Here is an 11665-nt window from a genome sequence, read left to right on the forward strand (position 1 = left end):
AAAGAAAGGTAATATGATTGAAGAAGGCATGTTCAAAAAAGCAAAAAGCTTGTGGCAGACATGCCCAAACAAAGACAAGATTTAAACAACACGGAAAATAAATAAATTTACATTACATGGAATGTAAATAACTAGGTTCATGTTCTATTGAACAAGTCTCTGTTTATAACCTTTTCAGTCGTGGCTGATGGTGTGGCATTTTGTAAACCAAATAAATAAAAACAGAAACATATTTGATTTAAAAAAATTTAATTTCAATTTTCAAAAGATTAAAAAACACATTATCTAAAATTTCCACTATTTTAGTTACCAAAACTGACATTAAAATGTTTCTAACTGATAATCCTAAAACATTATTCTATAATCTTTGGTGGACAACTTTTCACTACATTTTATCATTGTTACGATACATTATATAATTTGTCCAGTATCATAGGCAAATATAGTGTCACATATGAATCACATGTGATAGCTGTATCATAGTCCATAAGCTTATTGATACAAGTGTGGCATGCAATACATATCATATTACACTGTATTTCAGAATTAGCATATCATATGATACTGGACAGATAATCTTATGTGGAGATACAGTACAACAAATTGGTGAATTAAAGCACATAACATTACTAAAAGTTTATAGAAACACCATTCAAAAGGTTTTACAAAGAAGACTTTTGTTTGGTGACTTTACATTATTAAAATATAAAACACTGATTTTAAAATGTAATAAAAGTTGAAAATGGAATACAGAGAGCATCAGATTTTTGACAACATGTAGTGTTTTCATAAGTAGGTCAATCAAATGGATTTGGAATGAATGCCTCAAGGCTCCATATTAAATTGGTTCTTTTCCTTACCTAGATCAGTAGCTCTTAAAATGGTAAAGTGAAGTGCTGAACCTAGCTCTTGTATCGTAATGTTTTAATTTAGAGGAACCTGTGCCGGCTGACTGACCCCTATATATATATATGATATAATACTATCTGTTCAAAAACTGTGCCAACAAGCAAAATGAGTATAGCCTAGACAAGCCTACTGTAAATTCTAGTTTAATACCTGTTCCTAAAGCTCTGTCTACACTATCAAACTTTATGTGACAAAAAAATGTAATGTGCCCATATATGGACCTGATGATGTCATATCACTATCATATTTGGGTATATCACTACCATATTTGGGCACATCACACTTGTTTTGTCAAACTAGTTTGATAGTGTAGATATAGCTTAATAGAGGTTTCAAATAGTTAACGGACGGTATAGGAAATAGCACAATGGTGACTAGGTTCGTTGGGTTGTGTGCTGGTGGTTACGTTCGATGAAGGTCTTAAACAGCTTAGGCTGGGTACATAATATACTAACACAGTACAAAGAAATGCTAATGTGCAAAGCAAAACAACTATACTACACAGCTATTGCTGTATGTAATCATTTAATAATCTTTTAGACATTTCATATTGCACCAGATTCCTGTGAACTATAATCACTTGTGTCATCCGTCATTTCCATGTTGACAATAGCAACCACCTGTCTCATTAAACATGTCTCATTAAAATGGGTCAATGCTTGCTCAAATTCTCTTTCTAAAGTAGATAAAAAAAAAGTACAAATTTCAATACACATTTTTATGTGAAGCACATTTTGTATTATTTTATTTTATTTTTAATCTTTCTACATAACAAAAAAAACATATAAGTATAACAGGGGAGTAGTGGAAAAGCAAAAGTAATAAAATAAAACCAGGATTTAACAAATTTAGAGAAATACATAGAAAAATATGCTATAATAAAATGTTAATTTGAAGGGGACTTCTAGATTTAAACAAAAGTACACAAATTTTATTTAACAGATTTACAAGTGAACAACATTTTGTAATTTCAATACACATTTTGTTTTAAAGGGGACTTCTAGATAAAAATAAGTACACATTTAAAAGTGAACCGCATTATGAATTTTCAATCACATACATACATTTTTTACAGAATTCGAAATGCAATATACAATACCATACATTTTCCACAAATTTGTATCCGGCCACACTGGACACATGAATTTGGGTTCAATGTGAATGTTAACCATGGAGAAAGAGTATTGCACTGAAAACACCAGTTGGAACAAATTTGTATCCGGCCACACTAGACACATGAATCTGGGTTCAATGTCAATGTTGACCATGGAGAAAGAGTATTGCATTGAAAACACCAGTTGGAACAAATTTGTATCCGGCCACACTAGACACATGAATCTGGGTTCAATGTGAATGTTGACCATAGAGAAAGAGTATTGCATTGAAAACACCAGTTGGAACAAATTTGTATCCGGCCACACTGGACACATGAATCTGGGTTCAATGTGAATGTTAACCATGGAGAAAGAGTATTGCATTGGAAACACCAGTTGGAACAACTTTGTACCTACTGTAGCACTTAAAAAAATGGTCTGAACATTTCTCACATGGTCTGAATAACTTACCATACAATTCTGACATAGGCAAGATTTGTAGTATGCTTTGGTCTGTTTCATTTGATGATAACATGGAGCTATACAGTGTTTCAAGATACTAAGAAATAAAACAAATATTTAAATTGATATCTCATCTTCCACGGACATTTTAAATCTGACTTAGGTTTGTCATTTGTGTTTAAATGACTTCTATCTACATTGAACTAGGGTTGTAGTGTAGTAAAATAAAAAAAACTTGGAGAAATGAAATCTGGAGACTTAAAACATGGCCAAAAACCATAGAGGTTTTTACAATAAATGGAATGAATGAAAATTGCACTTCTAATCTAACAATATGCAGATGTGCTTATGTGCCTTGGAAAAGCAATTGGGGCCTTGCAGTACAACATGAACAGAGTAAATTTATTCACTATTGGGATGTTTTTTTGTATATCCAAAACAATTGGGAGAAATTGCACCTTTAGCATGAGTTAGATTCTATATACTTGCAGTGAACTTGAAACTCAGCATGTCTGGTGTGACAGCATAATTAAAAGATGAAAAGCATTATTTTATAATAAAGATAAAATAAAACCATGACATAAATTAAATTATACACACCGATATCAGGCGTCCATAGCAACCTCTGTAGTTATTACAAATTATCAAACAGGATGAACTGATAGTGGAATTGGCTTGAAGATTGCATACATAAACCTACACATTAAATTAAATAATGATATTAAAATGTTCATTACTAATTAATTCATTATGAAGATACAGATCTATCAATAAAAATGAAAACATTTAAAAAGCAAGAAACAATTTAATATGATTAAAAACTCTGAGCTGAGCCAAATACTTTTCAACATGCAGAGAGAGCGAGGGTGAACTATTAAATATTTCAGCCCATATTAAAGATAAAGATGATGATGAGGAAATCTGTGAGAATGAGAAAAAGTTGCTCCAACCGAGATTTGAACACAGAACCTTCCTAACCATTAGACCACTGGCGCTTTCACAGTATTGTTCAAATTTCATATGCATTGTCTGTTGTAATGTGTGGACATTGCAAAACAAGCAAATTACATACAGTACATAAACACAGAGGTTTGGTGTTGTTTAGAGACCAAACATGGAAATAAGTGAACAAAATACTTACAGTGTCAAATACCTTATATAAAATATACAGAAATCCTGCATTGAATCTTGTGAGAAGATTGTTCACTTGTAGAATAATACAGCCACCAATAGAAACATACTGTGGATGTGAAATAAATATTGCAGTATAAACATGTTCAAATAAAATATTTAAACAAGTTAATGAGAAATAAGGAAACTGAAAATGTTTTAGTAGATAATCTATCTTACCTAATATGTACACTGAAACCAAATGGAATTGTTTTCTTTTTCATTATCCTATCATATTTTTATAAAATAAAAATAACTAACACACAAAAAGTACCTTAAGTGCTGTCAAAATACTGGAAACTAACTCCATCTTAGTTTCTTTGTCATAGCCTTCTGTCTGATGGCCAACAAAACTAAAGACTCCATGAACCCTAGATGTTAAATGAAAGTATTATGATATTGGCAACTAAAAATGGCTTAATTCTCTCCTTTTTTAAAACTATATTAGTTTTGTTTAGAGAGCGCTATCCATCGATATAATGTTTAATAAAATACATCTAATATTGATTGCGTTACGAAGAATAATAGGTTTGTGATAGGAAATGACAGCCATTTTAAATGCCATCTTGGATATGAGGATGACTGCAGTAAATTTGCAACGGTACACCTCAGACAAACCATTATTAACTAAATAGTATTAATGCTCCAAATGTCTAAAAGTGCTTTCCTATATAAAGCTGCATTTTAGATGTTACCAGACATTTTTGGACAGTCAGTATTGAGAGTTGTGTATCTCTAGATAATGTGGAATGTGTAGGTTCTAGGTTGACACAAATTTAAGACTTCCTATTTTGGAGAGATCAGCATTTTTTTGTAGTGATTATTGCTTCACATTTCTGCAAAACCTGAATGCTTACTTATTGTATGTCTGTTGCTGGTCGGTGATACTGCAATCAAGGCCTGTCTTTTCTTCTTTTGCCAGCTCTGTTATTGCACATCTAGAAATCTAAATATGTAAAATGCTGTTGGTGAAGTGTCCCATGAATCTAACACCACTATTCAGAGGACATCCCTATTCAGGGAACACTCACATGAAATGGTGTAGAAATGATCTGTATGTTCATTCAATACAATACAATACAACGCCTTATTATTACCATGACACAACCATGTTCTTCTAATATCTTCAACACAGGATTTGGTTCCTCAGAACTAGATGAGCAGTTACAGATAATTGTCTGTGAATCTTGTGCAATCTATATTATAAAAAAAAGAAAATTAGGTCTATTGGTGTGCATAATGTTACTGGTATTGGTCCGGGGAGAACAATCATTTACTAATAAAGCGAGTCAATGGTTGTTAGCCATCAGACAGAAGGCTACGACAAAGGAACTAGGATGGGAGTTAGTTTCCAGTATTTTGACAGCACTAAAGAGCCAACTATCGACATAGGTTAGAGGCTGACTCGCTTCTAGTTCTGGTGGTGGAACAAGTAGGTCCAGTATACACAATTTACCTGTTTGCATCATTTCGAGTAGGGGTTACTTCGGTGACCTGGTTTACAAAATAGCCCCTGGGGGATTATCACCTGTCTGATGATAGAACAGTGATAAATTTACTATTGGCCTAAAGACATAAAATGATAAATAATAAAAATAATAAATGAAGTCAGAATTAAATAATAGTCCCACAACACTTTTGTAGACATTGGAATAAAAGAAATTTTAATCTTAGAAAAACGATTCTTTTAAAGTGAGTGAAGTGTGCCGTGAGTGAAATTATTTTTGTCACGTCAAGGGAAAGTATAAAATCACTTGGTAAACATCATACTATTGTAAAACTACGTACCTCCGAAAGAGACTTTAAAGCAGATTCAAGGTAGAATACAATATCAGGTGTAACTTTACATTCTTCGCTCAATGTTTCTGTTAACTGTGAAAATATAGATAACAATCATTGTAATAATACATTGTAATATTATTATTATTATTTTTAGCAATGACTTTAATGTTAACATGGGTCTTAAGCCATTCTTTAAAAATACAAGAACTTTAATCATGAATAACAAATGGAAGCGAGTTCCACAACATTTTGCAGCAACCATAAATTCACTTGGAAAAGGCAGTAACACGGATATAGTGCCAATTTTTCTGAAGACTTTGTACATTTTTATAAACCCACTTCAAAATTATAATTTGAGAGATTCTGAACTAGATTGTGGAGACCTGATCGCTATTATAAATCGTTATTCTATTTTTCAAAAGTTACCTTTGAATTGGCATGTGCGTCTATCCAATGGCTCATAACATGACTGGAACAGAATGGAGAGTTAAGCAATTTCTGTATCTCTTTACCACACGTTTCCTTCCAGTCACAAACATTATTCTCGCATAACTCTCTTGTGTTCTAAAAAAATTCATCAAGAGTGTCAATATTCTATTCGTTGATAATGTATCTTTTGCCTGAATAAATAATAATAATAACATTCAAAGATATATATGTTTTAGAATATTTCTTGATGCAGGGATACATGTCTTTCACATAAAACTTTCCCAAGAGTTGAATAATTATCACTTTATTGGCATGATCTACAATTTTAATACTATATCATCAGAAATGATGATGTTTTAACCTGTTTAAAGATAGCCATAATTGTATTCATTCACTATCATTGGTGGCAATCATGTTTAAAGGATAAACAAAGTCTAAAGCTCTGTCTACACTAAAAAAAAGTGTGAAGTGCCCAAATATGGTAGTGAAATGCCCAAATATGGTAGTGATATGACATCATCGTTTCCATATATGGGTACATCACATTTTTTTTGTCACATAAAATTTGATAGTGTAAAGGTGGGGTTGTGTCTACTATCAAACTACTTTACCATATTTGGGCAGATCACACTTTTGTCAAACTAGTTTGATAGTGTAGAAAAAGCTTTTAGACAAGTCTTAGGACCCTAGGATCAGTAGCGAGGCATCTTAACCACCAAGCTACAACTTCACTCCCAATTACTGTCATAATTACTGTACTGATCTTCACACTATTTTCGTTCAAATATCACTTTTAAAAAGTGTTTAGTTTGTTTCACCTGAAGTTCCAAAACTGTTGGTTCATCAACAAGCTGCATTTCTAATTGGGATATTTCTTGTTTCAATCCCAACATCTTTTGGTGCCATGACAACTGCTGCTTTTGCATTCTCTCATTAAACGTTCCCTGAAGTCGTTGTTGCAGCGTTTTGCTATACATACACGATTTGACATGTGAACTCTATGAAATAAAACTGAATTTCATAAACATTTTTATGGTTAACTTGCAGGATGTTACAGGACAATGCATGTATTAAATGGCACATATTTCCCTAGATCATGACATAATTGATGGTAATTTGCACATATTCTCTAGATGCAGACCTGGTGTATGCAATGATACTCTCATTTGTGTTCAAACAAGGCATAAAACAATCATAATATATGTATGGGAATATGTGCCATTATTTGGTTTATATTGTCACAAATTGAATGTGAAGAAGTGCAGACCCAAATACATTCCAATGGGGCTATCTGTGTGCAATCTCTTTTAGGTTGTCCACAATATGAAAAGGATATGAAAAAATTCTTGTCGCCGAACAAGCTATTCACTAATTAACAATACCTCAAAGTATACATCATACTACATATACTATATTTTTTTCTATGACCTAGCAATAGTCAAGAAAAATCATTAGAGAAAACGTCATATTAAAAGTAAAAATATAACATAATATAATAATTTCCATTTTAAAAATGGATTGTTCCCAAAAAACATGAAAAATGAAGATTAATAAAAAACAGACTTTGAATAGACCATTTCGCAGTTTTAATAAAATGTTTTCACTTGTAAAAAGACTATTATAAACGGTTACTTATATTCAATTTGACTATTTTTTGCTTTAAATTACTTTTTTTCCAGGTTTTTTTTCCCATCCAATTTTTGGTCAAAGTGAATAACTATTTTGTGCCATTAAAATGGCATTCAACAAAAACATAAACAAAAATTATATATTTTTAGGGGAACAATATATCTTTAAGTATAATAATTACCGTTACTAGATTATTTTTTACAATCTTCTGTTTTCTTTGCAACATCTGTATTTGACATTTTTCAACAAAGAGTTCAGTACAGCAGTCTCTGACATCCTCTGCATACTCTTTGTCGCTGTCGGTCATGTTCTCATACAAGTTTATATTGTTTGTTATCGCTTCTACTTGATGGTCTTTGAAGAACTTGCAGCAGTCGATTAACTTTTGGATAAATGATGGCGGCAGTGATGGAAATAGAGGACCGTCTGAAGAAGCAGAAGCTAAATACGAAGATGGTGGATTAATTTGAGATCAATTGTTTCTTAATGCTGTTCAACAAAATGTATTTTTGAGTTTTCGACAGCTAAACGTGGCATATATGGCTAAAAATGCAGTGGATATGTTCACCGCAACGCGATATATTTAAAAAAATATAATATCACAAATTATTGAAGAATTTCCATTAAATGGTATTCATTTAGATAGGAAAATGATTTATATTGTTGGATACTATTTTGCTATTGGTAAATATACAGGTTGGGGTTGGAAGTGAAAGATGGCTTGTAGCTGAATACACTATCTTTAATAATATGGAATTAAGTATCAAGGTAGGTAATGGCCCACTGAAAACATACCGCATCACCAAGGTAGTTCGGAATACTTCAGGATATAACTACGCATTTCTGCAGCCTACACATCTCTACATTTGTTAGTAGAATATCAATAAATAACATTATTCATTTTACTCCACTAAGTTAGTTCATCTAAGTAAAAAATTCATAATAAAAGAGGTTTCTTACAGAATGCTTGTAAGAGGACAGGAAAGTATTGGTCTAGCCAACTAAGTCCTTTGTATTTCAAGCAAATGACGTACACTTCAGAATTGCCAGCTTTGCTTGTTGATGGTTTGAAAACATGTACCTAGGGAAAGCAAATCAGATATTCAAGTAAATAAATATATGAGTATTTAAAACTCAAACTTGTTAGATAAAAAACTATTGCAAAAGGTATTTTCCACAATGTATGTAATTTAAATGGTACCGAGTATCAGGGTCATCTAGCATTTCTGCTCTCAATCAGTGGCTGTTTTTGTGTTTTTTTTTTTGCTAACAAGATGAGTATAGATTATTTTAATTCTTATTTTTAATCTTCTATTTTTAGGCTCTACAGCTCACTATGTTGGTCGGTTGGTAAACACTAACTTGAGCACGCGACTGCAGCCATGTGTATGGCCTTAATTGTTTACTTTATTTGTTTACAGGTAATATTAAATACATGTTATATTGCTTGTCATGTACTTTTCTAGTTTCTAATTATTTGCAACTATGATTTTTGTTTGCGTTTTACTTATCGAGTACAGTCAACACTCCTAATACTGCTCCAAATGCTGGCCTAATAATAATTAGGTCTGGTGTTCTGTATTCTAAATGTGTTTTTAATGGTAAAATAGAATTTATTTAATTTAATTTATTTAATATTGGAAGAGATCCCAGTTTCCAGAAATTCTGGTATTTCGAAAGTTGACTGTGTTCATTATTACAACAATACTCACCTCCTCAAAACTACAATTCAGTAAAAACATCAGGTTAGCTGTACATGACTCAAACATAGTAAACATCTTGATAACAAATGAACCACCCTCAGAAAGAATATAGAGGGCGGTAATCATCTCGCAATAATGAAGCTGGGAAACGAAGGTTTCTTGCTCGCCTGGATCATTCTGACAATTAATACTGCCATCTGCTGTTACCTTTATTAATTGATTTGAAAAAAGTTGTTACTCTTACTACTTCTACTACTAATACAAAAAAAAACATTTTGAGAAAGCAATGTGGAATTGTATACAAATAATGAATGTTTATAATATATAATAATGAAAATAATAAGGTAAAAGATAAGGTTATATTTTCATGAGGCGAAGTCGAGTGAAAATAGAATTTTTCATCTTTCACCAAATGAAATTAACTCAATTCTGATATCTTGCCACAAATAAATTGTGAATTAGTTTACCAAATGTATTTCATCCATTTCTGCTATCTGAGTACGGATGAGCAGACCTTCTAAGTTTTGCCTCTGCATCAAATCTCCGCTATCATCCACACCGAAGAACCAATTTGGTAAAGTCTCCTGAATAAACCTATCATCAGCTATCATACATCCTAGACTGTTTCCTTCGTAGTAAGGATTTAACGTGGTGCCAATCCAACGCCATTGCAAGTAAGTATAGTCAGGGCGACTTTTGCAAAAGTGGTTAAGACTGGTGATGAACGCCCCAGGGGCTTCACAGAGATGGACAGAATTGAGAAATCCTGAAGTGTGTACAGTGTTTGGGATTACAGGATAGAATGTCAAAATCTCGTGGAACTTACACCAGGCCTGTGTGCACAGTTCTACCTTATAGTTCTGTCGTAGATGATGCATGCTTTTACCTCCGCAGTGTAAAGATGTTGTGTGTGAGTGCCATTGGCGGATTTCTTTATCACTGAGAGAATTTTTAACATCGTTCAGTTCTGCTTTCAGTTGAAGTAAATCACTGTTTACCTCCTGTGGTAGAAAAGAAAAAATGATTCAACAGAATTATTAAAAGGCCATTATCTCCAGTTAAAGTGTCATTCCTCAACTGAAGGTAAATAGAATGTAGGGCATAAAAATGGAACACAGATTAAGCAAAGTGAATGACAAACGGAAATGACACTGCCATATATTGTGCTTACAATCAGTAAAACGATTATACCCTTTCTGCAGGTAAACCTGCGTTTGAGTAATTGTGCTTGTTCTACTTTACTGAAACAAAAAATGAAATAATTACCTGAATTTTACCTTCAGCAAACATAGCAGAGGGGTGGGGTAAAATCCATGGGTTTTCGTCTTCAAAAGAAAACTTTTTTTCAAACTGGGCAGACGCAGCTATCTTTACACGATCAGAAAAGATCTTTGATGGGGAAGGGTGGTGATTATAACGTGGGTGTTTGGCCTTGTTCTTGACATGATGGCGGTAACGAAATGGTTCACTCCTAGTAGAATAATGATTAACCTCTGTCATGATTTTGTTGTCATATCTTGTCAAATAAAATCTAAAAAAATAACGAAGTTTACCATGATTACTTATTACTAGACCGTGATTTGATGCTGATCAACCAAAAAATCTGTTACATATTTTATTGGTGACAAAAAAACTTATTTACTTAACGTTTGAAATTCTAGGCTAGGCCTATGTTGTAAAGTAAATAATTAATTGAAAATAACAGTAGGCCTAGGCTACTCAACAAAAATTCAAAATCAAATAGGGCCTAGGCCTATGCCAAATTTGAATTGTTATGGATTGCTACATTCAGCTTTCTGCTGCATGCATCCTCTGTGACTATGAGCAGTAGGCCTAGGCTAGAGGCCTAGTAGTACCTAGCTAGGCCTACTAGGGCCTAGGCCTAGTACTAGCCTAGTACTAGTCTAGTAGTAGTAGGCCTAGGCCCTACCTAGTACTAACCTAGAGCCTCTAGCTAGGCTAGGCCGAGGGAATGCTAGGCCTAGGCCTAGGCCTAGCTAGGCCAGGCCTCGCTTTATTATCAACCTGATTAGGCCTAGGCCTATATAAAATAATAATATGTTTTAAATATAATACATAGAACTAGCATTCTACCATATAGGCCTAGGCCTCCTAGATACACAGCTAGGAAGACCGGAAGATCAACAACAAGAGGGGAAAATCCCTTTTATTATAGTTGCTGCTGCTGCGCGCACACACACAGCAACATGTTATGTTATTATAAGTAAAATGCGTTACTATGCGTTACACTTTCCTGCAGTTGCGTCAGTGCACTATAACCAGACTCGATTAGTATTTTGATCAACAGCTTATAAGCTGTTGATAATAAAATATTAGACAAAATAACACAAGGACTTGCATTCAGCGGTGAGATCAAACGATCCAAGGCCTATGCTAAGCACTCTGCTGCCAATAAAACAAACATGCTTTTTGATCGCTTTTCATTTTACTTTATCAAAAATTGGATCGAAAACTAATTATTTTACT

General features: G+C 33.2%; 1 protein-coding gene across 1 annotated transcript; it reads right to left on the reverse strand.

Moving 5' to 3' along the window:
• Positions 1-232: 232 nt before the first annotated feature.
• On the reverse strand, positions 233-11356 carry LOC144842735 (cap-specific mRNA (nucleoside-2'-O-)-methyltransferase 2-like). The gene is made up of 16 exons (XM_078699255.1): positions 11273-11356; positions 10445-10709; positions 9646-10179; positions 9188-9385; positions 8436-8556; positions 7657-7916; positions 6665-6844; positions 5844-5981; positions 5424-5507; positions 4733-4831; positions 4493-4581; positions 3910-4006; positions 3607-3705; positions 3066-3161; positions 2475-2562; positions 233-1585 (listed from the first exon to the last, which is right to left on the reverse strand). Exons 2-16 carry the CDS (start codon positions 10676-10678, stop codon positions 1455-1457), a joined length of 2448 nt encoding a protein of 815 aa, XP_078555381.1. The 5' UTR covers positions 10679-10709; positions 11273-11356; the 3' UTR covers positions 233-1454.
• Positions 11357-11665: the final 309 nt, after the last annotated feature.

This window comes from Antedon bifida, chromosome 5 (genome assembly GCF_963402885.1).
Source record: "Antedon bifida chromosome 5, ecAntBifi1.1, whole genome shotgun sequence".
Taxonomy (NCBI): domain Eukaryota; kingdom Metazoa; phylum Echinodermata; class Crinoidea; order Comatulida; family Antedonidae; genus Antedon; species Antedon bifida.